Here is a 27,699-nt window from a genome sequence, read left to right as displayed (position 1 = left end):
ATTTAGTATTGCTGGCTTGTCCTGCTGCGCTTACTTATTGTTTACCATGCAACGCTCCGTACATTTGTAGCGGGTGGGCCAAGCATCGCAGCTCATTCCTATTTACATGTATGGGGATCACTGCGGCCTCTTCAGTCTGAATGGTGGGAGTGCAGTGCAAATCAGCTAATAGGCCATCTATAGTCAAGTCTGAAAAAGAACCCTTTAAAATAGAAAACATGAAGTTGCATTTTATACTGTAAAGTGCAGCTGAAAAGGAAATCTTCACATTGCTGTAGAGTCTGTATGTAAAGTGTTTGTTTTTACTCCAGCGTTCAGCTGTTCTCTCCAGAACTGTGAATTTCTAGTTATTGAAGGTGCTGATATCACACAGTACCGCAGCTTTAGGCTATGTGCGCACAGTGCGTTTTTCGCGGCGTTTTTCGGGTGCGTTTTTGGCCTCAAAACTGCAGGACTTTGCTTCCCCAGCAAAGTCTATGAGTTTTCATTTTTGCTGTCCGCACACATTTGTTTTTTTTCAGCTGCGTTTTTGTGGTGCCACAAAAACGCAGCATGTCAATTATTCCCGCGTTTTTCACTGCGCTTTTCATCCATTGAGTTCAATGGGATGTTGAAAGACGCAATGAGAAACGCAAATAGCTGCGTTTTGGTGCGTTTTGGTGCGTTTCTAAGACCAAAAACGCAGCTATAAACGCAGGAGGTGGGTAGTAAAGTGACGTGTACAGGAAGAGGATTCCTTCTGTCAGTAAACACAGCAGCGTGAATCCTCCCGGTACCGTCACCGCCGCGTCCACCTCCAGTCCTGTGCATGTATGCTGCCGTGCGGCGCCATGTCTGGGCGGGAGGTGGAAGCGGCTGCGAAAACAAAAGTGAACAGTAGAAAAAAAAAAGTTATACTCACCTGTCTGCAGACTCCCGGTGCCATGCCCGCTCCCATCCCCTCTCACGGTATCGCCGCTCCGGCTGTGTGCAGACGGCCGGGAAAGCTCCGATTGATGCAGGACCTGGCGATGGATCACCTGATGCAGTCACCTGACGCATCAGGTGATCGTAAGTATCGCGGTGACGCGGGCGCCCGGCCGGTATCAGCGGATGCGTCAGGAGACTTCATCCCTGATTACCGGCAGCTGCTGCAGCGATCGGACGGGATCAGACTCCCGCCCCATCGCTGCAGGAGCTGCCGGTAATCAGCACATAAGTGAGTGTGAGGCAAATCCCGGGATATGAAGATGAATTATGACTTCCAGTCATAATCGCTCATCACTCCCTGGCAGTGCCCCCCTCCCTTCTTGTTCTCAATGTCCAGCATCTGTGAAGGTGTTACACCTCCATGGCCATCTCCTGTGATATGGAGATGAGATGATGTGGGAACAATGGACACAGGATGACTCCCTGCCGTGACCCTGTAGTAGGGGCTGCTATCTAATTAGCAAGGCTATGGAAGTATCCAGACAGAACGACTCCAGTAAAAAATGGTTCATATCTCGCAAGCCATATTTCCGATAAATATGGCAACCATAAAAATGGTGTCTCCGCATGCGGACGATGCTGGCACACCCTTTTTATGGGAGCGGGAGCTTGGGAAATACCCCAGGCGTGATATCAGCCAATGGGGAACTAGTAGACAAGTCATGAGTCCTCTCATTCTGTAGCTAAATTCATAGCTGTCACAATGAGAGCGTTGGCGTCCGCCTACGACGCTCCCAGGCCAAGTTATGGCCATATTCCATGTTGTGGATTTTGTCCATAACTCCAGCCAGGGGTGGAGCAGTGCTCCCTCTGAGGTCACGAAGGTAGGAGGGGACCTGGATTTGCCCAGGTTGATAACCCTACTTCGGCCATTTTCCAGGGTTCTTTCGCTGGGGGTCACGTGTAGGAAACATCTGTGGGAGTTCCTGGAAACCTGGCCTACAGCGCCCCCCTGTGGCCAGACGCACAAGGTAACTGCGGGAACTGTGTATGCCTGTTTGTAAACCATGCTTTATCTGTAACTGTACTCTGACCTATGTATATTCTGTAGATTCCCTATTGTATATATTGTAGTTTCTAGTGTGGCTTTAGGCTGATTAAATTATATAATTAATCTTGGGCTGTTCTGTTATCTCGATCTTGAATCCCACGTCTGTGTGTTCGGCTAATAGTTACCGTGAAGCGGTTGGTGGCAGCGAGTTGTGCCAAGGATTATTGTGGGGAGGCCAGTGAGATTCGGGGAGATTTTATATATTCCGCCCGCGGAGGTCGGGGGAATATATACCCTACTCTCACTGGGGACCCTTCAATAATCGGCATAAGTAGTATAGCGGCCCCCTTGCTTATTGTCGGGCAATTCCATAATTGGCCTGACTATAAGAGGGGCGCTAGAGAGCGCGTCACGTGCTCTGTCTGTCGGTCGGGAGGTATAAAGGAGGGGTCACCCCCACTTGTTACCCCCCGATTGTGACGTACTGGTAGCCAGCGCGGGGGATTTCTGAGTGACCCCCCCGGTGGTTTGTGACATATTGGTGGCAGCGGTGGGATCGAGATAATAGTGTGTGTGAGTGTGAGACCCATACTCCCAGACACTAAAGACTGCCTGCAGCAGCTGTGGCTGCTGGGGTCTTCAGACTAGCTCAACACTAGAGTGTCAGAGTGCAGATACTGTAAGGTGTGTGGAGGCATCAGGTGTCCGTTCTGTGTCAGTGACCAAAGTCTGCAACAATGGCTGAGAGCACCAGGAGCAAAGCCAAAGGAATGGCCGATGCTCAGGCCAGAGACGATGAGGAGGTTGTCCACGAGCCCTCCAAGAGCCCGACGCCAGAGAACAGCTCTGCAGAGGACATTGCACAACCTGGCACTGCTGGACAAGATGAGGAGGAGCTCGCCCAAGGGTCCTCAACGAGCCAGATGCCAGTCCTCCGCTCTGAAATGGACAGTGAATCACCAGGCTCCGCAGCGGGCCGCAGATCACCACGTGCCATTCCACCGAGCCGGGGAGGCTCGGATAGCCTTCTTCAAATGGCTATGGCCCTTCTCCAGGCTGGAGACCAGGAGGGCTACAAGGAACTCCTGGCAGAGCGCAGGGCAGAGCGGCAGGCAGCGCGTGACGCTGAGGCTGCGGAGCGGCAAGCAGTGCGTGAGGCTGCGGAGCGGCAAGCAGCACGTGAAGAGCGACAGCAACAGGCAGAGCGTGACTACCAGCTGCAGCTAGCTCAGCTCCGGCCCTCATCAGCCACACGTGACCTTCAAGACACCAAACTTCCAAAGGTCCGTGTTGAGGACTTCCCAGTGCTGGAGAAGGATGGAGACTTGGACTCTTTCCTGACTGCTTTTGAACGGACTTGCTTGCAGCACCATCTGGACAAGGATCAGTGGGCCAAATACCTGACCCCCCGTCTAAGGGGTAAGGCCCTGGATATCCTTGGGGACTTGCCTGCTGAGGCAGATCAGGGCTACGACACCATCAAGCGGGCCCTGATCCAACAGTACAACCTCACTCCGGAGTCCTACCGCAAGAAGTTCCGGACCCTGCAAAAGGGACCAAAGGACTCCTGGGCTGACCACCGGCGGGCACTTGCCCGAGCTGCCGACCACTGGACCCAAGGCCTGCAGCTTTCCACCGGACCGGAGATCCTGGACTTGTTCATCACGGAGCAACTCTTGTGGAACTGCCCTGAGGATCTCCGCCAGTTCATCCGAGACCAGAAGCCAAAGGGGTCCACGGCTACAGCTGCCCTGGCCGATGACTACACCAACAATCGGGCCCCGGAGGCCAGGAGAGCGGCCACCAGCAGCACCTGGAGAGGGGGTAAGATGAATTCTGCGACTGCCCCACCTGCCCCTAGACTGCAGGGGGTGTCCCCCTCAACTCCCCTCTCCAGGCCCGTGGCAGAGCCAAGACGGTGCCACCAGTGCAACCTACCTGGACACTTCAAGGCCATGTGCGCTCAGCGTCCCAAGGCCCCGGCTCCGTCCCCGTCCCAAGGGCCGCCCAAGGTGTATTGTGTGGGTGGGGGTGGTGGTAGGTCCCTGGACAGCTTCCAACCTGTCACCGTCGGCCGGTCTGTGACCATGGGACTGCGAGACAGCGCCTCGGAGGTGACTCTGGTGCGGCCTGAGATGGTGTCCCCCCAAGACTTGATCCCTGGAAAAACCCTCGCTGTCTCTGGGATTGGAGGCATTGACCCGGCGCTGCCTGTTGCTGACATTTATGTGGACTGGGGCGCAGGGCGAGGGGTAAGGGAGGTGGGGGTAACTGATCGGATCCCCGCAAACGTGCTACTTGGGACAGATTTGGGGCAGATAACCTCCCAGTTTGGGCCCCCACCAAGGGCTGAACCTTCAGCCAGTACTGACATACCTCCGGACAATGTTAATGTGTTATCTATGAATGATGTAAGGGAGGAGGGAGTGAACTCTGATATTTCTGCTTGCATAGACACCATAGACACACACACAGCTGCAGCTGTGACAGGGGAGGGGGTCAGAGAAAGGTGTGACAATGCCTCTACAAGTAATCAGCCTGTGAGCTGGGATCTGTTGCCCTCTGCAGGGATAAGCAGAGAGCAGGGTGCTGCAGGGGGAGGACCAGTGTGTGGGGTGGGGGCTACCACAGCAAATGTGGGGTCCCCAGAGATTTCACAGCGGAGTTCTGTTGCTGCAGGGGGGGAACAGGCAGGTGAGATTGGGGCCGGTCCCGGAGCGGAAGTGCTCCCAGGTAAGATCTCGGTGCAGGGTTCCCCCACAACCGGGGTGTCAGGAAGCCAGGTAGGTCTGCCTGAACTGGCGACTTGGTCAGGAACGGAGGAGGAGCAGGCACGACCCACGGTCGCAGCGGCTGTGGCCGCTGTCACCCGCAGTGGGAGTGCTGGAAGCCAAGGGGCCTCCCGGAGGTCCGATAGCTCTTCCCCTTCTGACCAAGTGGCAGCCGAGTCAGGTGGAGGCCAGGACACAGGTCCCGGGGTACTGACCGAAGATGTGACAGTCTCGTCGATTCTGGCCACATCTAGTCAGGGGTTTCAGGCAGCGTTAGAAGCTGACGACAGCCTGAAAGCTCTTAAGGAGCAGGCGGCACAGCCTCCCTCGGACTCGGACCCGGAGCGAGTGGTCTGGGACCAAGGACGGCTGTACCGGGCCACGGTCCAGCAGGGTTCACCGGAGGCGTGGCCCAGGGACCGACAGTTGGTGGTACCCTATCCGTTCCGAACGGAGTTGTTGCGGATCGCACATGAGATTCCGATGGCCGGACACCTAGGGATCGCTAAGACCAAGGCCAGGTTAAACCAGCATTTCTACTGGCCAAAAATGGGGGCCGATGTGGCTGCCTACTGCCGTTCGTGTGAAACCTGTCAGAGAGTGGGGAAGGCGGGGCCACACCCCAAAGCCCCACTGGTATCTCTGCCCATCATCGATGAGCCTTTCAGGAGGGTGGCTGTGGATCTGGTCGGCCCGCTGGCCATCCCCAGCAGCTCCGGGAAACGCTTCATACTGACGGTAGTGGACTATGCCACCCGGTACCCAGAAGCAGTGGCCTTGTCGTCCATTCGGGCTGACAAGGTGGCCACCGCATTGCTGGAGATTTTCTCCCGAGTGGGTTTTCCCCAGGAAATGCTCACTGACCGGGGGACCCAATTCATGTCCCAGCTGATGGAGGCCCTCTGTAAGCAAGTCCAGGTGCGACATCTGGTGGCCAGCCCGTACCATCCACAGACTAATGGCCTGTGCGAGCGGTTTAATGGCACCTTAAAGCAGATGCTTAAGATGTTGGTCGACTCCCATGGGCGTGACTGGGAGCGGTATCTCCCACACCTGTTATTTGCTTACCGGGAGGTTCCACAGGCCTCAACAGGATTCTCACCGTTTGAGCTCCTGTACGGGCGACGTGTGCGGGGCCCCCTGGCTCTGGTGAAAGAGGCTTGGGAAGGGGATTTGGCCACCCCTGGAGTGTCGGTTATCGAGTATGTCATGCGCTTCCGGGACAAAATGCAGGCCTTGACGCAACTGGTACACGACAATATGGCTCAAGCCCAGGCCGATCAGAAGCGTTGGTACGACCAGAACGCTTGTGAGAGGACCTACCAAGTGGGTCAAAAGGTGTGGGTACTGGTCCCCGTACCACAGGACAAGCTTCAGGCAGCCTGGGAAGGCCCATACCTCGTGTACCAGCAGCTCAACCCTGTGACGTACCTGGTCACCCTGGACCCTGCCCGTGGAAGGCGGAAGCCCTTCCATGTGAACATGATGAAGGCACATCATGAGCGGGAGGCATGTGCGCTCCCCGTGTGCAACCTGCCCGAGGAGGGAGAAGCGGAAACCCTCTTGGATATGCTAGCCCAGGTTAGGGCAGGCGGATCCATTGAGGATGTGGAGGTTGGCCACCAGCTCTTGGAGGACCAACGGTCCCAGCTGTGGGCCACCCTACACCCCTTCCGGGGGTTGTTTACCAACCAGCCCGGAAGGACTGACTTGGCTGTCCATCACGTGGACACTGGGGATCATCCCCCGATCCGGCGTTCAGCATATCGGGTTTCCCTGGAGGTGCAGCAACACATGCGCCAGGAGATTGACGAGATGCTGAAGCTGGGGGTGATCCAGGCATCCAACAGCGCTTGGGCCTCGCCTGTAGTCCTCGTCCCTAAGAAGGACCGAACCACTCGGTTCTGCGTGGACTACAGGGGGCTCAATGCTGTCACGGTCGCCGATGCGTACCCAATGCCACGCATCGATGACCTGCTCGATCAGTTGGCCGGGGCTCAGTACCTGACCATCATGGATCTGAGCCGGGGATATTGGCAGATCCCCCTGACTCGCAAGGCCAGGGAACGCTCTGCCTTTATTACCCCATTTGGACTGTACGAGTCCACGGTGATGCCATTCGGGATGAGGAATGCCCCTGCCACTTTCCAGCGGATGGTCAACACCCTGCTCAAGGGACTTGAAGGGTACGCGGCCGCGTACCTGGATGACATTGCCGTCTTCAGTCCCACCTGGGAGGACCACCTAGAGCATCTAGCACAGGTGCTCAGGCGGATCCACCGGGCAGGTTTGACCATCAAGCCGGGAAAGTGTCAGCTGGCCATGAGCGAGGTCCAGTACCTCGGTCACCGGGTAGGCGGGAGAACACTGAAGCCCGAGCCTGAGAAAGTGGAGGCCATCGCATCCTGGCCCACCCCCAGGACCAAGAAGCAGGTGATGTCCTTCTTAGGGACCGCCGGGTACTATAGGAGGTTTGTTCCACGCTATAGTAGCCTGGCAAAGCCCTTGACGGACCTCACCAAGAAGAAGCTGCCCTCTGCAGTCGATTGGACAATGGACTGCGAGACAGCCTTCCAGGCCCTAAAGGACGCCCTGTCCAGCCCGCCCGTGCTACAGGCAGCCGACTTCACGCGGCCGTTTGTAGTACAGACCGACGCCAGTGACTTCGGCCTCGGTGCGGTGCTCAGCCAGGTGGACTCGGCGAGCCAAGAGCACCCAGTCTTGTACCTGAGCAGGAAGCTGTTACCAAGGGAAGTGGCCTATTCCACGATGGAGAAGGAGTGCCTGGCCATAGTGTGGGCCCTGCAGCGTCTGCAACCCTATCTATACGGGCGCCACTTCATCGTGGAGACGGACCACAATCCCCTCAGCTGGTTGCACACCGTCTCTGGGACGAATGGGCGATTGTTGCGATGGAGCCTCGCGCTCCAGCAATACAACTTCACCATTCGCCACAAAAGGGGCCGTGACCACGGTAACGCAGACGGGCTGTCCCGACAAGGAGAGGTCGCGGACGGGCGCACGGGGGAACACCGGAGTGTGCTGCCCCCTAGCGCCCTCAAAAGGGGGGAGGTGTGAGGCAAATCCCGGGATATGAAGATGAATTATGACTTCCAGTCATAATCGCTCATCACTCCCTGGCAGTGCCCCCCTCCCTTCTTGTTCTCAATGTCCAGCATCTGTGAAGGTGTTACACCTCCATGGCCATCTCCTGTGATATGGAGATGAGATGATGTGGGAACAATGGACACAGGATGACTCCCTGCCGTGACCCTGTAGTAGGGGCTGCTATCTAATTAGCAAGGCTATGGAAGTATCCAGACAGAACGACTCCTTTAAAAAATGGTTCATATCTCGCAAGCCATATTTCCGATAAATATGGCAACCATAAAAATGGTGTCTCCGCATGCGGACGATGCTGGCACACCCTTTTTATGGGAGCGGGAGCTTGGGAAATACCCCAGGCGTGATATCAGCCAATGGGGAACTAGTAGACAAGTCATGAGTCCTCTCATTCTGTAGCTAAATTCATAGCTGTCACAATGAGAGCGTTGGCGTCCGCCTACGACGCTCCCAGGCCAAGTTATGGCCATATTCCATGTTGTGGATTTTGTCCATAACTCCAGCCAGGGGTGGAGCAGTGCTCCCTCTGAGGTCACGAAGGTAGGAGGGGACCTGGATTTGCCCAGGTTGATAACCCTACTTCGGCCATTTTCCAGGGTTCTTTCGCTGGGGGTCACGTGTAGGAAACATCTGTGGGAGTTCCTGGAAACCTGGCCTACAGCGCCCCCCTGTGGCCAGACGCACAAGGTAACTGCGGGAACTGTGTATGCCTGTTTGTAAACCATGCTTTATCTGTAACTGTACTCTGACCTATGTATATTCTGTAGATTCCCTATTGTATATATTGTAGTTTCTAGTGTGGCTTTAGGCTGATTAAATTATATAATTAATCTTGGGCTGTTCTGTTATCTCGATCTTGAATCCCACGTCTGTGTGTTCGGCTAATAGTTACCGTGAAGCGGTTGGTGGCAGCGAGTTGTGCCAAGGATTATTGTGGGGAGGCCAGTGAGATTCGGGGAGATTTTATATATTCCGCCCGCGGAGGTCGGGGGAATATATACCCTACTCTCACTGGGGACCCTTCAATAATCGGCATAAGTAGTATAGCGGCCCCCTTGCTTATTGTCGGGCAATTCCATAATTGGCCTGACTATAAGAGGGGCGCTAGAGAGCGCGTCACGTGCTCTGTCTGTCGGTCGGGAGGTATAAAGGAGGGGTGACGCCCACTTGTTACCCCCCGATTGTGACGTACTGGTAGCCAGCGCGGGGGATTTCTGAGTGACCCCCCCCGGTGGTTTGTGACAGTGAGTATTATTTATTTTTATTTTTTTGCACCGATGCATCAGCTGATTGTATAAACGGCTTTTCTTTTTCGCTCCTAATTGGGAGACCCAGACAGTGGTGTATAGCTACTGCCTCTGGAGGCCGCACAAAGAACTACACTTAAAAGTGTAAGGCCCCTCCCCTTCTGGCTATACACCCTCCCGTAGGAGTACGGATTCCTCAGTTTTAGCTTTGTGCGCAGGAGGTCAGACACGCACGCATAGCTCCATTGTTTTTAGTCAGCAGCAGCTGCTGACTATGTCGGATGGAAGAAAAGAGGGCCCATACAGGGCTCCCAGCATGCTCCCTTCTCACCCCACTGTATGTCGGAGGTGTTTGTAAGGTTGAGGTACCCATTGCGGGTACGGCGGCTGGAGCCCACATGCTGATTCCTTCCCCATCCCTTTTTACAGGGCTCTGGGTGAAGTGGGATTACTGGTCTCCAGGCACTGAGACCGTGCTCCATCTACAGCCCCTGGAGAAGATGCTGGATGGAGCGGAGTACATCAGGGACATGGCCCTGCTTCCTCAAGGTACTCTGTGTCCCCGTGCATTTGGCGCTCACACCGCAGCATGCTGGGTGTTGTAGTGCGCCGGGGACATCAGCGCTGCGGCGCTTGTGCCATAGCCTCATTCAGCTTCGCTGAAGCAGGCACACTTTTGGGAAAAGGTCGCGCCGGCCGCTGGGACTGCGGCGCGGCTGGCACTTGTGGTGCGCCGGGGACTTCAGCGCGGGCCGCGCTTTTACGGCGGCCGCGCTGATAACTCGAGTCCCCGGCTTTTGCGGCCTATTTCCGTTCGTTCCCGCCCCCGGACCTGCCAGTCAGGAGAGGGGCGGGACGCTGGTCAGTGCATCAGCGCTGAGGGCTGGAGTCGTTTTTACATACTCCAGCCCTCTCAATAGGCACAGAGGGGACACTGTTTCCCGCACTTTTGTTTGGGAACTCCCACGGACCGCCCCTCTCCACAGACGCCGGCAGCCATTCCTGCTGACACGCTGAGCTGCAGAGGGGAGCCGGGGAGACCCAGACAAGGAATTCTGCGCCTCTTACCCGCTATTCAGCGGGCGGTAAGCAGCCCTTTGGGCTCACCCCCTCTTGTGCCAGTAGTAATCTTAGTATTTTGTTCCTGCAAATACTTTGTACTGCATAGCGCTTGTCGCCCTTTGGCTATAGACTCTCTCACATTGCAGAGAGCCAACAGCATGTCGTCCGCAAAACGCAAGGGTGCCAAGGCACAGACATTATATGCTTCCTGTACCGCATGTGGGACTTTTCTACCGGCAGGCTCCACTGACCCCCATTGTGTGCAGTGCTCGGCCCCTGCGGCGCTTGCACAGTCGGGACCTCTGCTGGACGTGACCCAGGGTGTACCACCTGTGAATGCTGTCCAGGTGACAGGAACTGAGTTTACAGCTTTTGCTGACAGAATGTCTCTCACTATGTCACAAATTCTTGACGCATTGCGAGCTAGGCCTGTACTTCAGGCCACGGACACTGTGCAATCATTGCCCCCTGGTCCCCCTCAGCTGAATTACCTCCAAGCTCCGGGACGGGCACATACACCTCAGGGTGAAGACTCTGACTCGGACGATGGCCCCAGGCAACCTAAGCGGGCTCGCTATGAGGGGCCTTCACATTCATCTCAATGGTCAGGATCCCAGCGAGATGAATCTATGGGTGATGAAGCGGACGTCACTGATCAGGATTCTGATCCTGGGACCGCTCTCAATCTAGATACACCAGATGGTGACGCCATAGTTAATGATCTTATAGCGTCCATCAATAAGATGTTAAATATTTCCCCACCAGCTCCTCCTGTAGAGGAGTCAGCTTCGCAGCACGAGAAAATCCATTTCAGATATCCTAAGCGTACATTAAGCACTTTTCTGGACCACGCTGACTTTAGAGACGCAATCCAGAAACCCCACGCTTATCCGGAAAGGCGTTTTTCTAAACGGCTTAAAGATACACGCTATCCTTTTCCCCCTGAGGTGGTCAAGGGTTGGACCCAGTGTCCAAAAGTGGATCCTCCAATTTCCAGGCTTGCAGCTAGATCCTTGGTTGCAGTTGAAGATGGAGCGGCACTTAAAGATGCCACTGACAGGCAGATGGAGCTCTGGCTGAAATCCATCTATGAAGCGATTGGAGCGTCGTTAGCGCCATCTTTTGCTGCCGTATGGGCACTCCAAGCTATCTCAGCCGGGCTTGTGCAAGTCGACTCAGTCACACGTGCATTTGCCCCGCAGGTAGCACCATTGACCTCGCAAATGTCGGCATTCGCGTCGTACGCGATTAATGCTGTTCTTGACGCTACAAGCCGCACGGCAGTGGCGTCAGCCAACTCCGTTGTTTTGCGTAGGGCCCTGTGGTTGAGACATTGGAAAGCAGATTCTCATTCCAAGAAGTGCTTAACCAATTTGCCTTTTTCTCGTGACCGATTGTTTGGAGAGCGTTTGGATGAAATCATCAAACACTCCAAGGGTAAGGACTCATCCTTACCGCAACACAGACAAAACAAACCCCAACAGAGGAAGGGTCAGTCTGGTTATCGGTCCTTTCGAGGACCGGGCAGGTCCCAATTCGCCTCGTCAAAAAAGACTCAAAAAGACCAGAGACGCTCAGATTCTTGGAGGTCTCAGTCACGCCCAAAAAGGACAGCCGGAGGAACCGTTGCCAAGACGGCGTCCTCCTGACTTGCAGTCTCCGATTCCCACACCCTCGGTCGGTGGGAGGCTTTCCCACTTTGGCGACATTTGGCTGTCACGCGTCAAAGACCGTTGGGTGAGGGATATTCTGTCTCACGGGTACAGGATAGAGTTCAGTTCTCGTCCGCCAGCTCGTTTCTTCACAACTTCTCCACCACCAGACCGAGCCGATGCTCTGTTGCAGGCGGTGGCCGCTCTAAAGGCGGAAGGAGTGGTGATCTCCGTCCCTCTTCAGGAACAAGGTCACGGTTTTTACTCCAATCTGTTTGTAGTCCCAAAAAAGGACGGATCGTATCGACCCGTCCTGGATCTAAAGTTGCTCAACAGACACGTAAAAGTCAGGAGGTTCCGGATGGAATCCCTACGCTCCGTCATAGCCTCAATGTCTCAAGGAGATTTTCTAGCATCAATAGATATCAAAGATGCGTATCTCCACGTGCCGATTGCGCCAGAGCATCAGCGTTTCCTACGCTTCGTCATACACGACGAACACCTGCAGTTCGTAGCGTTACCTTTCGGTCTGGCAACAGCCCCCCGGGTCTTCACCAAGGTCATGGCAGCAGTAGTAGCTGTTCTGCACTCGCAGGGCCACTCGGTCATCCCGTATCTAGACGACCTGCTTATAAAGGCACCCTCTCAAGAGGCATGCCAACACAGTCTGAAGGTGGCACTAGACACTCTCCAGAGTTTCGGGTGGATTATCAACTTTCCAAAGTCGCATCTCATCCCGACCCAATCTCTGACTTATCTTGGCATGGAGTTTCATACTCTCTCAGCGATAGTGAAGCTTCCACTGGACAAGCAGTGTTCGCTAAGGACAGGAGTGCAATCTCTCCTTCAGAGCCAGTCGCACTCACTGAGGCGCCTCATGCATTTCCTAGGAAAGATGGTAGCAGCAATGGAGGCGGTCCCGTTCGCGCAGTTTCATCTGCGCCCTCTACAATGGGACATTCTCCGCCAATGGGACGGGAAGTCGACGTCCCTCGACAGGACTGTCTCCCTCTCTCAGACTGCCAAGGACTCTCTGCGTTGGTGGCTTCTCCCCACCTCATTGTCACAGGGAAAGTCGTTCCTTCCTCCGTCCTGGGCAGTGGTCACGACGGATGCGAGCCTATCAGGGTGGGGAGCGGTGTTTCTCCACCACAGGGCTCAGGGGACGTGGACTCAGGAAGAGTCCACCCTGCAGATCAATGTTCTGGAAATCAGAGCAATCTACCTTGCTCTGCGAGCCTTCCAACAATGGCTGGAAGGCAAGCAGATTCGGATTCAGTCGGACAATTCCACGGCGGTGGCGTACATCAACCACCAAGGGGGAACACGCAGTCGCCAAGCCTTTCAGGAAGTCCGGCGGATTTTGACGTGGGTGGAAAGCAAAGCGTCCACCATATCCGCAGTTCACATCCCAGGCGTGGAAAACTGGGAAGCAGACTTTCTCAGTCGCCAGGGCATGGACGCAGGAGAATGGTCCCTTCACCCGGACGTGTTTCAGCAGATCTGTTGCCGCTGGGGGACGCCGGACGTCGATCTGATGGCGTCACGGCACAACAACAAGGTCCCAGTTTTCAGGGCACGGTCTCACGATCACCGAGCGCTGGCGGCAGACGCCTTGGTTCAGGATTGGTCGCAATTCCGACTCCCCTATGTGTTCCCACCTCTAGCATTGTTACCCAGAGTTCTCCGGAAAATCAGGTCCGACTGCCATCGAGCCATTCTCGTCGCTCCAGACTGGCCAAGAAGGTCGTGGTACCCGGATCTGTGGCATCTCACGGTAGGCCAACCGTGGGCACTACCAGACCGTCCAGATTTGCTGTCTCAAGGGCCGTTTTTCCATCTGAATTCTGCGGCCCTGAACCTGACTGTGTGGCCATTGAGTCCTGGATCCTAGCGGCCTCCGGTTTATCTCATGAAGTTGTTGCCACAATGAGACAGGCTAGAAAACCATCCTCAGCTAAGATCTATCACAGGACGTGGAAGATATTCTTAGCTTGGTGCTTGGCTCAAGGGTTTTCTCCCTGGCCATTTGCATTGCCAATTTTTCTTTCCTTCCTGCAGTCTGGGTTGGAAAAAGGTTTGTCGCTTAGCTCTCTTAAGGGTCAAGTCTCCGCGCTATCCGTATTCTTTCAGAAGCGCTTGGCACGACTTTCTAAAGTACGCACGTTTCTCCAAGGAGTTTGTCATATCGTTCCTCCTTACAGACGGCCATTGGAACCCTGGGATCTGAACAAGGTTCTCATTGCTCTCCAGAAGCCGCCTTTCGAGCCTTTGAAAGAGGTTTCCCTTTCTCGGCTTTCACAAAAAGTAGTTTTTCTTGTGGCGGTCACGTCTCTTCGAAGAGTGTCCGAGCTAGCGGCGTTATCTTGCAAATCTCCCTTCCTGGTGTTTCACCAAGACAAGGTAGTACTGCGTCCAATTCCAGAGTTTTCTCCCAAGGTGGTTTCTTCCTTTCATCTCAATCAGGATATCACTTTGCCATCTTTGTGTCCGCATCCAGTTCACCAATTTGAAAAAGGTTTACATCTGTTGGACCTGGTGAGAGCACTCAGGATTTACATTTCTCGCACGGCGTCTCTACGCCGTTCTGATGCGCTCTTTGTCCTAGTCGCTGGTCAGCATAAGGGATCGCAAGCTTCCAAATCCACCCTGGCGCGGTGGATCAAGGAACCAATTCTTCTGGGCTTCCGATTCCATCTGGACTGAAGGCCCATTCTACCAGAGCCGTTGGTGCGTCCTGGGCATTGCTGCATCAGGCTACGGCTCAGCAGGTGTGCCAGGCGGCTACCTGGTCGAGTCTGCACACGTTTACCAAACACTATCAAGTGCATACCTACGCTTCGGCAGATGCCAGCCTAGGTAGACAGGTCCTTCAGGCGGCGGTGGCCCACCTGTAGGAAAGGGCTGTCTGACAGCCCGTTCATGTGGTATCTTTTTACCCACCCAGGGACTGCTTTTGGACGTCCCACTGTCTGGGTCTCCCAATTAGGAGCGAAAAAGAAGGGAATTTTGTTTACTTACCGTAAATTCCTTTTCTTCTAGCTCCAATTGGGAGACCCAGCACCCGCCCTATTTGTTCTTAGGGTTTCGTTTTTCGGGTGCACATGTTGTTCATGTTGTTTCTTAAGTTCTCCGATCTTGTTATCGGATTGAATTTGTTTTTGAAACTGTTATTGGCTTTCCTCCTCCTTGCTTTGGTACTAAAACTGAGGAATCCGTACTCCTACGGGAGGGTGTATAGCCAGAAGGGGAGGGGCCTTACACTTTTAAGTGTAGTTCTTTGTGCGGCCTCCAGAGGCAGTAGCTATACACCACTGTCTGGGTCTCCCAATTGGAGCTAGAAGAAAAGGAATTTACGGTAAGTAAACAAAATTCCCTTCTTATACAATCAGCTGATGTGTGATGGGATTCAGGCACTTGATCCTGACACATCATCTGATCGCTTTGCATTCCAGCAAACCGATCAGATGATATTGGATCTGGATTGGACGGCGCGGGACCCTGACCCAGGATTACTGCGGAGGGGGGTGTTCTTTATTTCAATAAAGATGGAGTCACTAATTGTGTTGTGTTTTATTTCTAATAAAAATATTTTTCTGTGTGTTGTTTTTTTTTTATCTTTACTAGAAATTCATGGTGGCCATGTCTAATATTGGCGTGACACCATAAATTTCGGGCTTAGGGCCAGCTATACAGCTAGCCCTAACCCCATTATTACCCGGCGAGCCACCCGGCATCAGGGCAGCTGGAAGAGTTGGATACAGCGCCAGAAGATGGCGCTTCTATGAAAGCGCCATTTTCTGGGGTGGCTGCGGGACTGCAATTCACAGCGGGGGTGCCCAGAAAGCATGGGCACCCTGCACTGTGGATTCCAATCCCCAGCTGCCTAGTTGTACCCGGCTGGACTCAAAAATTGGGTGAAGCTCACGTCATTTTTTTTTTTTAAATTATTTCATGAAATTCATGAAATAATTTAAAAAAAAAAGGGCTTCCCTATATTTTTGGTTCCCAGCCGGGTACAAATAGGCAGCTGGGGGGTTGGGGGCAGCCCGTACCTGCCTGCTGTACCCGGCTAGCATACAAAAATATGGCGAAGCCCACGTCATTTTTTTTGTTTGGGGGGGCAAAGAAATCCTGCATACAGTCCTGGAAGGAGGATGCTGAGCCTTGTAGTTCGACAGCTGCTGTCTGCTCTCCTGCATACACTATTGGATGGAGGACGCTGAGCCTTGTAGTTCTGCAGCTGCTGTCTGCTCTCGTCCATACACTATTGGATGGAGTATGCTGAGCCGTGTAGTTCTGCAGCTGTCTGCTCTTCTGCATACACTAGTGGAGAATGAAGAACACATTGAAGAAGGAAATGACATCAGACCTTTTTTTTTTTTTTGTTCATTGATAAAAAACGCATAAGGACGCAGTGAGCAAAAACGCAGCAAAACGCAGCAAAAAAACGCACCAAATTGCGGCAAAACGCGTGTGTTTTTTGCCGCGTTTTTTCGACGCAGGTGCGTTTTTCTGCGTTTTTAGTGGCCAAAAACGCACAAAAACGCAGCGTCAAAAAAACGCAGTGTGCGCACATAGCCTTAGTCTCTTCTCAGCATACAGAGGAGCATACATTACACCTACATGTTCTCTGGCTCTTCTTTTCCTCCCTTTGTTCATGTGAGTGGCCTTCTATTGTCAGGCACTGTTTATTTTCTGTTAAATGCAATGAGGCGAGTGTTGGGAACTGTAGTTTTGTGGTCATCACTGAGGAGGAAGGTCCTGGCAGGGCTGTACCTAGATAGTAAACATAAAGGCTATGGATAAGAAGTAAAGCACACTACATTTCTGTTTCTAGCATAGTTCTACAGGGCTGGCTAAGAGAGGCCATGGATTTTAAGCCCTTGGATTCTCAGAAGTGATTAATATTGTTTTACAAGGCTGCTGTAGCATCACAGATATTAATGATCCCCATGTGCTCTGTTTTGCACTACTACACGTCTGGTCTCTGGATTTAAGACTTGAAGATGGTTTCATGTTTGCTAATGTATTTGTATCTTAATTTAAACCATTTACCTGTTTATTGTTTTTTATCTAGGAGTTTATCACAATACGTGTACAGGACCCGAGACTGCAGAACGAGGGATCATGGACATCTTATGTGGATTATAAAATATTCCTTCATGTAAGTTGTTTTTTGTTGTTGAGATAGTTGCATACGAAACGCAACGTAATTATATCTATGCACAAATATTTGGTACCACATCCCCCGTTTCAGTAACGTTGCACAGCTGCCATATTGGTGGTCACACAGGCTTCTCATAAATAGAAATAACTAATAAGAGCTGAACGGATGTAATAAATTGACTGGAGATGATCTGTGAGGGTATGGCCTGACAGGGGAGCACTAACGTGGCTGCAATGGAGGGGAATCATGGTGGCATGCAGCGGTGGAGGTTAGTTTAATGCACGCATGAATTTGCGGTAAAACAGCAGGTCATCCTTGGAAGACTTGAGTGATCCATTGTAAAGATTTTGATCAAACTGCTTTTTTATGGCAAAATAATGCTCAAAATGAACCATCCATCTATAAATCACAGTGGCTCTAGGCTGCCATGGTTCTTGAAAATAAATATTCCTCGCTGGCACTGCTAAGTCCATCACATTGTGTCTTCTTGGATATATATAGGATTTCAAGCACTCACAATAAGGGTGCACTGCAGCAGTAAATCACACCACGATCGAATACAAACACAAGGGAAACTTCCGGCACTTTTCAAACCATCTTCACTGTGCTTTATTCCACATTGGGGTTGCTTGGGATAAGTGTCCTTCACTAAGGCCAATGCTGTTTCGCATGAACACACGCTTTGTCAAAGCTTCGGTTTTCGCTGTCATGGCAGTTTTGTCGGTTCTGGCCTTATTCTGAAATTATATATCATCAGACACTTTACTGCTTCATATGGTGCACACACTACTATGACTGTTATGCCTGATACGTGATCCTCTGGTCATCTTGTGGCTTCCCAAACTTCAGTGAGAACAGACACGCGCAGCTTTGTAAAAGAGAACAACTCTGTAAATACTGTAATGTCAGCCATTAATCTTGTCACTTGGTTTCCTGCGTGGGTTACAGATGCCATGATATAGTTGAATAGAATATTAAGGGAGGAATTCTGGAAAATTTGATTTAGATGATTACTGTGGGCCCATTGTAGGGATGGGCAATTGGTTTTTCCAATGGAGTCACATGAGAATCTGCCATAGACAGCTACACCAATAGATGCAACTTCATTCTGCTCACTATTAGTTTTTGTCATTGGAAAAAAGTCAGTAAATTGTATGGTTGTGAGCAGTAAGTTGTTTTTTTTTTTTTTATCTTAATGTGTTATCAGATCATCAAAGTAGTTGATAAATAAACTGCCCACCCCTGAACAAGAATGGATCCACATGTGCATGAGGCCCAAATAACTTTTCACCCAGCCCAAAGTTTGCTTCTGAAACAGAATGAAGCTCACACTGTCAGGTGAAAAGATGTGGACAGTTTAATGAGTTCTCATAGCTGCTTACCATTGACCTAGATTTTATTCACAGGCATCAAGAATTTCCCCGTATATGCTTTTCAGGCAGCGTGGCGGATATGTCACTATGTGCTTCTCAGGCAGCGCGGCGGGTAGGTCGCTATGTGCTTCTCAGGCAGCGCGGCGGGTAGGTCGCTATGTGCTTCTCAGGCAGCGCGGCGGGTAGGTCACTACGTGCTTCTCAGGCAGCGCGGCGGGTAGGTCGCTACGTGCTTCTCAGGCAGCGCGGCGGGTAGGTCGCTATGTGCTTCTCAGGCAGCGCGGCGGGTAGGTCGCTATGTGCTTCTCAGGCAGCGCGGCGGGTAGGTCGCTATGCGCTTCTCAGGCAGCGCGGCGGGTAGGTCGCTATGCGCTTCTCAGGCAGCGCGGCGGGTAGGTCGCTATGCGCTTCTCAGGCAGCGCGGCGGGTAGGTCGCTATGCGCTTCTCAGGCAGCGCGGCGGGTAGGTCGCTATGCGCTTCTCAGGCAGCGCGGCGGGTAGGTCGCTATGCGCTTCTCAGGCAGCGCGGCGGGTAGGTCGCTATGCGCTTCTCAGGCAGCGCGGCGGGTAGGTCGCTATGCGCTTCTCAGGCAGCGCGGCGGGTAGGTCGCTATGCGCTTCTCAGGCAGCGCGGCGGGTAGGTCGCTATGCGCTTCTCAGGCAGCGCGGCGGGTAGGTCGCTATGCGCTTCTCAGGCAGCGCGGCGGGTAGGTCGCTATGCGCTTCTCAGGCAGCGCGGCGGGTAGGTCGCTATGCGCTTCTCAGGCAGCGCGGCGGGTAGGTCGCTATGCGCTTCTCAGGCAGCGCGGCGGGTAGGTCGCTATGTGCTTTTCAGGCAGTGCGTCATTTAGGGAATTCATTAAGTGTACTTTTCTTGCATGCACATTATGAGGAGTGCTGACACTGGTGTGCACAGTGTACAACATGGCATGCATACCTGACGTGTGTCTCCATGGGTCAGGTGCCCACTGCACCTTAGAACCACGACTGCTTTTTACATTTCATTTCGCAGTCAGTATTTTGTCCAGATCTGGCCTATTGGATCTCTGTATTTGCTTACTATTTCCCACTATTGTATAATTAGTAGTATAACCAATAATGATATCCTTCAGAGGAACCCCCCCCCATATAATAGAAGAGGTATTTGTATAATGTAGATACCAGCAGTCATCACTCCCCGCTTTATGCCATACAGTCAGGATTATGCACCCGCCTGAATTGTATTGTGTCTCTCAAATCCCCCTGCACTGGTCTCACAAGCAGAATCATACAAATGCTGTGATCCAGAAACACAATCACTGCGTTTTCTATAGGCTTCAGTGGCTTGCTGGTATTGTGTGTTCTTAGTGCTTCCCCCTCCGGAGGCCTAGGAGCATACTTGTGCTGGGGCCTCCATTACTCACAGCTGACTGAGCCACGTTGAAGCTTTACTGACCATCATGGCTTTATAGTCTCTAAATTTGGAAATACATGTGCCTCATGCTTACTGCGAGGTAACTGCTACAGCTATACAATATACAGAGATGTACCTGTGTTCATATATAATACAGCTATTTAGAGAAAGTGTATATGTGTATTATAGTATTATATACTCTCTAAATAGTGTAAGGTAGCGACCACCAATGAGGTAAATGGTCGCTATATGTCGCAGTGGAGAAGGTCACTGCGATATTAAACTGAAGAGGTTGCTATGGGACTTGTAGTTCCACAAAGGCTTGTTTCTGCATTTAAGGGTCAGGTTCCCTTTAATAATGCCTGTGTGCCGTGCAAATCGGGGAATCACAGACCTCCACCTGTGGGTGTGTCCAGTCTGATTTAGGAGACTCAGTGTGTGTTCTGCAGGGTGTGAGAGCAGAGCAGGGGGCTCTGGATTTCAGTCTGGGTTTAGACTGGAAGTAGTGTGCAAGCCAGGCTGGTTAGTGCTGTGGCTACTGGACCAAAGCTCTCCTGGAGTGGAGAGACAGACAGGAGTCTGCAGAGTGTCTCTGGGTTCTTGGAAGGAGCCACAGCAAGTGTTGTTCGCTGGCTGGCAGGAGCCAGTGTGTACAGGCGCCACACTTCCAATAGAGACTGCATTGGACTGGAAGCCCACGGTATGTGATTGTGCTATGTTTTTGCCTTAAGCCAGGAGAGGCCTGTTATGTTTAATGTTTGCCGTTTATGACAAGTTTTTAATAAACGGCTGGAAATTTTTATAAAGAGACTGTGTACATGTGTTGCTGAAGCTACCTCACACCGCTGCAAGTGAGTGGAACCCCCCAGGTTGCGGGGTGCAACCTTACATATGGTGGAGAATGCGGACAGCAATCCAGGCAGATCGTCTAGCAACTGCTGAGGTGTTGTTCCTGTGAATCAGCCAGGTCCACGAAGGTTTTTTTTTTTTCTCTGCTGTCTACACACTGCAAGGAAGTGTTGCCTGTGGATCGGTGAGTCCATAAAAACAATTTTCGAAGCTGTTTGCAGTGGATCGGCGGGTCCACGAAAATCGTGTCGGCGCACTCAAGCAGCTGGCGGTGGATCGGCGGGTCCACGAACAGGGACAGCGTACTCCAGCTGCTGGCGGTGAATCAGCGGGTCTGCAGGGTTCCGTGCTGCAGTGGCGAGAGACGAGTGACTGGAGGTTCCAGGCCAACCCGGAATTGCGGGGCCCTGTTTGGTGAGCAGTGATACACCACAGGCTGGAGATCCTGGTTGTACGGGCGGTACAACCTGGAAAGGTTAGTGGTTCTCTAACCCCCTCCCCCCTCTTTAGACCACCGGGTATTACCCATTGGAGCGCCCCTCCTGTTTGTTTTCTTGTTTCAGCATGGAGGGTGCACAAATGGACGCTATGGAGGAGCTGTACCAGTTCCTTGTGCGTGGACAGCAGGAGCAGTCAGTGCGCACCGATGTGGCAGCAGTGGCCCAGTTGATGAACGCCCTTCTGGGGCCAGTACGAACACAGGGTGCCCAGCGAGATAAAGGGGAACTGTGTGAACTGGGGTCTAAAGACACTGCAAGGAAGCCACAGAAACCCCAAAAGTGGGCGGAGTCCCAGAAGGGGGCGGGGTCCCAGAGAACGATGGTGGCACAAAAAGGGGCGGAGCATCCCAAATCCGAAGGTGTAGTGGCACCAATGGACAGTAGCCAAGGACAATGGTGTTCATGCTATGCGTGTCCGGTCTGCGGTACAGACTGCCCGGCTGACGAGAAGTCACGTCTGTGTTCTGTGGAAGTTGATGGCAAATGTGTGACTGGGCTGGTAGACTCGGTGAGCTTGGTGTCCCTGGTGAGGGCCACACTCGATAACTACCCGATTCTTGGAAGGATGGAAGCCAACTGCAGACATGGGAACATTGGAGAGTATCCACGGTCCCGAGTGGTTGTTGAGACGGATGGGGTGTTAGGACCCGTTAATGTTGGGGTAGTGCCTGACTTACCGCATCCCATTTATAATAGGCCGGGACTTTAATTTTTTGACGACTTGTGGTCGATGGCGGAAATGGCCAGCTGCTTGTGTAAAAGCCGGAAAGGCTCAAAGGAAGCCCTATCACAGCGGGAGGCTGAAAGTGTTCCTAGTAGTATGATATTATGTAATAAGGGGAAGACCATGCCTACTAGAAGTGACAGTACTAAGTTAGGGGTGACCAAAGAAAGAGATGGACGTGCCCCCCCTTAGGGATATGACGTTTACAGTAACAAAGGATAGTGTGACTGTTAAAAACGGGAGAGCTCCAGACAGGGGGTTCAACACTTGGTTAAGTGGGGGCTTGTTAGTCCAGGACACCAGGGGGACTGACGATGACTCCAGTAAAGACACTGACTTTACTAAAGTGACAAATGAGTACAGTGACGTACTGATGAGCAAAGAGGGGAAAACCTCCCGTCGCCAGAGGCGCGGAGCAAGCTACAACCTCTGACAATATGGTCCAGATAGACAGTGTCGTGTATTTCTGCCCAAAGTATGGATTGCCTTCCAGAATCTGAGTGTGCACAGAAGGTTGAGAAAGGCACGTTGCCAATAGCAACTGCTAATGTAGAGTTGGACAGCAAAATCATGCCAAAGAAAGATGAGTCTGAGCTGGAACTGACACAATGTAACAACAGAAACCAGCAGGGTGAAAACGCAGAAAAGGAGCCGACCAAGGAAGTACTGGTGGTGTCCCCTATGACTTGCCAGTGTGATGCTTATGGTCTGTTGAGTGTAAGCACTATAGGATATCAAATCCTGGAAAGTACTGTAAGAGATGACATCCTAGAGAGTGTTGGTGGAAGAAAAATCCACAAAGGTCATAGTGAGCAGACCGGTGAACCATCTAGTGCTAGGGTGGATAACAGTGAATACAGCCCCAAAGCTCTAAGAGGAAGAGAGTACTGTGGTGAAGGGTGTGACACCCTGGTAGAAGGCGATGTTGTGAACTCCCAAGCAAGGGCAGAGGGTGACACTGCAGAGACCCAAGAGGAAGTTGGAGGGAATGCAGTGAAGTCCCAAGACACAGCTGGTGCTGTAAAAGTGGAAAGAGCCTCTGAAGAAGAGGTGAGGTCTGGACGTGAGGTCTCATCAGAAGCTGAGAGCCTGACTGACTCGGTGGGTAAGACCAAGACCGCAGACAAGAAGATTGACTCAGCTAAGAGCCTGAAACCCAAAGGCTCTGAGGCTGGGGCTGAGCCCGAGGAGGGTGTAACTCAAAAGGTGAAGCCTTTGGTGAAGAATATAGAAGGAGGCAAGAGACCTCAGGAACAGTCTAGTGTCCTTGAAAGTAAAGGAAGCAGACCAGTCTTCAATTATCTGATAGATGTGCCAAAAGACTTAAGAGAAGCCTGTGCCAGTGAGAAGGTGCCTTAGAGATTTCAGAAGGCAGTAGGAGCCTGTAAAGTGTACTTTGCCCCAGAGTCTTGTCGGTTGGTGGTGTGCTCTGTAAGTGATGTCACAAAGAAGCGGGTGGCTATCCTGAGTGACATGCACCTACAGTGTCCTCGCACGAAGTGGCTCATCTCTAGAAGGATGGCAGAAGACACCAAACAATTGAAGCATATGAAGCAGCTCACCGCAGCGTTTCAGGAAGTGGTGGTTGTGAAGAAACTATTAATTGGGCTTGCAATAAGAGTGCTGAGAAGTAACATTCAGCAAGCCAGGAAGGTTCCAGTTATTACAGCTATTGAAGTGGAAGAAAATAGTGGAACATTACGAATCTATGGGAAAACTGCAGAAGCAGTCAAGACAGCTCGAAGGTTGTTGGAGTTTGTGGAGGAGGTCAAACAAGTGCCCAGAAAACTGGTCAATAAGCTGATTGGAAGAGTCATGCAGGAGATGGTTGATACGTCCGGTGTGACGAGACTAAGAATTAATATTCATAATGAAACCAGGATACTCTGCGAAGTCAGTATGGTTCCCTGTGTCATTGTGGGAACAAAGGAGTGTGTTGAAAATATACGAGTTCTCCTAGAATACAGACTGGGATACCTGGAAGAACTAAAGCAATTGAATCTTGAAAGACAGAAGATTGCAGAGAAACTTTGTCAAGTTAGTGTGAGGTCGCGACCGCTTTCGGGCCAGGGCCCAAAGAAGTGCGGTCCACCTGGTGACTGTGTTGCTTCAGATGGCAAAGGAAGCAGGTCCTGTAGTAAAAGGAGCCAAGGTTATAGAGGACCTAATTATACATCGGGCTGTAGCACAGACTCTGAAGACTCTAAGCCCTCTAAGACAATGTCCGAAGGAAAGAATGGCGCTTGGGACATGTCTCTAGCCAAAGATGGCATTGAGAAAGTGAACAATCAGAGCAATGGACGAAGATGTCCTAGAAGAAGAGCCCAATATCGATCTGGACACAGAGAATGCATAGGATCTAGTTACAGCAGAACCTCAGGGCTGATGTACCCAAATAGTAGCCCCTCTAGTGGACTGAATAGCGCAGGGTCGAGCCGCACAGTAGTTACGACTAAGAGTGTCTCACTACCACACTGACCATTTGAGACGGTCATGGAGAGATAGGTCTGACCAGGGACCGTGTCTGAGAAGTGGGTTTCCTGTGAAGGGTTTGGTGACAGATGGTATGCCGAGAACTGGAGATCAAGGTTGTCAAAGTGGGCCCTCTCAACTGGTAGGGCAAGGTGACCCTGATGCCCTGTCTCGAGGCACCTGTAGGGTATCGAGTGTTCAACCCTACAAGTTTGAACAGAGGGGGGGGATATGTGAGGTAGCGACCACTAATGTGGTAAATGGTCGCTATATGTCGCAGTGGAGAAGGTCGCTGCGATATTAAACTGAAGAGGTTGCTATGGGACTTGTAGTTCCACAAAGGCTTGTTTCTGCATTTAAGGGTCAGGTTCCCTTTAATAATGCCTGTGTGCTGTGCAGGTCGGGGAATCACAGACCTCCACCTGTGGGTGTGTCCAGTCTGATTTAGGAGACTCAGTGTGTGTTCTGCAGGGTGTGAGAGCAGAGCAGGGGGCTCTGGATTTCAGTCTGGGTTTAGACTGGAAGTAGTGTGCAAGCCAGGCTGGTTAGTGCTGTGGCTACTGGACCAAAGCTCTCCTGGAGTGGAGAGACAGACAGGAGTCTGCAGAGTGTCTCTGGGTTCTTGGAAGGAGCCACAGCAAGTGTTGTTCGCTGGCTGGCAGGAGCCAGTGTGTACAGGCGCCACACTTCCAATAGAGACTGCATTGGACTGGAAGCCCACGGTATGTGATTGTGCTATGTTTTTGCCTTAAGCCAGGAGAGGCCTGTTATGTTTAATGTTTGCCGTTTATGACAAGTTTTTAATAAACGGCTGGAAATTTTTATAAAGAGACTGTGTACATGTGTTGCTGAAGCTACCTCACACCGCTGCAAGCGAGTGGAACCCCCCAGGTTGCGGGGTGCAACCTTACAATAGATAAATGTATATCTCTTATTATTTTATATATATATTATTTTTTTCCCAACACAGGTACATATCTATATTGTATAGAAGCAGCCATATATACGTGTGTGTGTGTGTGTGTGTGTGTGTGTGTCCCACTCCTGCTAAGAGTATGGCACCTTTCCATTCTGTCCCTAGCTCTGCTGCCCCACTAATCCACCTTTCTCCTCGCTACTCCTCCACTTCCCACTCTGTAAATCTCTTCATTGGCTCCTGCTTCCCCAAAGTATCCAGGTCAAACTGCTAACTCTGAGCTACAAAGGTGTTCATAATCTGTTTCCACCATATTCCTCCAAACTAGTCTCCCAATGTCTTCCCACATGTAATCTCTGGTCCTCACAAGATGTTCTCTCTTCCACACTCATACGTTCCTCACCCAATCACCTCTAGACTTGGCTCTAGTGTTCCCCCATCCTCTGGAATTCTGTGCCCAACATGTCTGAATTATCTGCCACATTCGGCACTTTCAGATGGAACTTGAAAAACCATCTCTTCAAGAAAGCTTCCGCTACTAAGTTGTGGCCAATTAGTCAGCCTACAACCATCTACATCAAAAATACCTTTCAGTGGAGTTCTTCTATGCTCTTTATGAGAAAGCCACAGACTGACCCGACAGCTTATCTCAAGGAGTATTGAAGTGATAAGCCTTTTGAAATCGAACATGCCAGAAAGACAATGCTGGCCCCCCAATGACTATTAGGGCTCATGCGCACGTACCTGCTGAATATTCTGCAGTGATTTGACAGCACATATGCGCTTCAAATCGCTGCAGTATTTTTGGTTAAAAAAGCCGATTTGATGCGCTATGGCTGCTGCCCCCACCATAGATAGAGTGGGAGCTGCATCCAGAACGCACAAATAATAGACATGCTGCTTTTATGAAAACACGGATTTGGGTCAAAATTTTAGCACCCAAAACGCTGTGTTCATAAAAGCATCGTGTGCACGTGTCATGCACAATCTACATAGATTGTGCAGGGGACGCTGGACGCATGCATTTACGCTGCAGTGCAATACGCAGCGTAAATGCATGCTATTACACAACGTGCGCATGAGCCCTTAGTGTCTGCTGAACTCTGTAGTGGCGGGTTCAGGCGACATTAGTCTGTGTGTTGGGGCCTTGATGCCACAAGCGTAAACCCCATTTAGTCACCTTGCCGTGAGAATTGTGTTGTGATAGATACATATTGTATTATTATAGATTTGGCAGCATCCTGTGCCACACGCCATATCTCGCCGCATACAGCTTGATTACAAACCCCAACCTCTCCTCCAGCCCCATAATTGTATCTCATTCTGACTTCACAAAGTGGGAGGTATTCATATAAATGTACATGAGTGGGCATCACTGGTGGATTAGAAATTGTGGTATAAAAGTGCCCTGTGAAATATAGGTAGAAAGGTTGGGGGTATGCAAGTGTCTGGTTGTTTCACTCTTTGGTGCCACGGGAGCTGAATATCTCTTGTAAGGAGGAGACAGCAGATCTGCCTGTGCAGCAGCTGACTTTAGAAGCTGACATTCCATTATCTTTTTCAGACCAATAGCAAGGCGTTCACTGCGAAGACATCTTGTGTCAGGAGACGTTACCGGGAGTTTGCCTGGCTGAGGAAGCAGATTCAGAATTATGCTGGATTAGTGTGAGTTGTAATCCCTGATGTCTTCGATTGTTTTCCACTTTGTATCATCATGCAATGTACATGCATCAGTTTTGATACATCTGTTATGATCCGGAACCATGGAAGACCACCATATATCATTGGTAAAAGGTGACAAGAGCATTGGCAACTAATCTGGCCGCCATCCCCTTACTAACCATCAACACTAGAAGTAGCCGAGGGGTGAACTAACATCCTGTGCACCGTGAACTCAGCCAGAGAACTATCTATCCTAAAGGAAGGAAAGATGAATAACTCTCTGCCTCACAAAATAGATTGCCAAAGAATAGCAAGCCCCCACATTCAAAGACTGCGGTGATATAGGAAAACACAATACACAGATGATAGGATTAGCAAAAGGTGATGCCCTACTGACTAAATAGGACAGGACAGCAAAGGGACTGATGGTGGCCAGAGAAAAACCCTGCAAAAGTCCAAATACCTGATAGTACAAAAAGCCCTCAGATCGCTAGATCTGAACTCCGTCCTATATCAGGCGCTCTTGTCATACCAATGAACAGAAAGCAGGAACCATTACAAATTCAAGAAGCAACAAACACATGGACTAATAGGAGCAATACTCCAAACATAGCTGCAGGGAGCTTCCCAGCTAAGCAACTGAGAGGGAAGATCCCTGCATGCAAATAAACAATAACCACAGTAAATGACAAACTCAGATAAGAGCAAAAAGAACCAAACAACAAATAATGAGCCAAGCACTTATCTGGGGTAGATGTGGTCTGGAGCAGGATGAAGCAGGCTGGTGAACAAAGAACAACTGACATCCGGCATTACCTGCCAGCA

General features: G+C 51.5%; 1 protein-coding gene across 1 annotated transcript in view; it reads left to right on the top strand.

Annotated features, from left to right (window-relative positions):
* Positions 1-27,699, top strand: part of SNX11 (sorting nexin 11) — a 51,359-nt gene that overhangs the window by 6,517 nt on the left and 17,143 nt on the right. Inside the window, exons 3-4 of the mRNA XM_075350058.1 lie at positions 16,896-16,982; positions 26,777-26,877. Coding sequence (XP_075206173.1) covers positions 16,896-16,982; positions 26,777-26,877 — 188 coding nt within the window. The remainder of the gene's footprint in view (positions 1-16,895; positions 16,983-26,776; positions 26,878-27,699) is intronic.

The sequence above is a fragment of the Anomaloglossus baeobatrachus genome, chromosome 5, assembly GCF_048569485.1.
Source record: "Anomaloglossus baeobatrachus isolate aAnoBae1 chromosome 5, aAnoBae1.hap1, whole genome shotgun sequence".
NCBI lineage: Eukaryota > Metazoa > Chordata > Amphibia > Anura > Aromobatidae > Anomaloglossus > Anomaloglossus baeobatrachus.
This window is presented reverse-complemented; position numbering and strand designations above follow the sequence as displayed.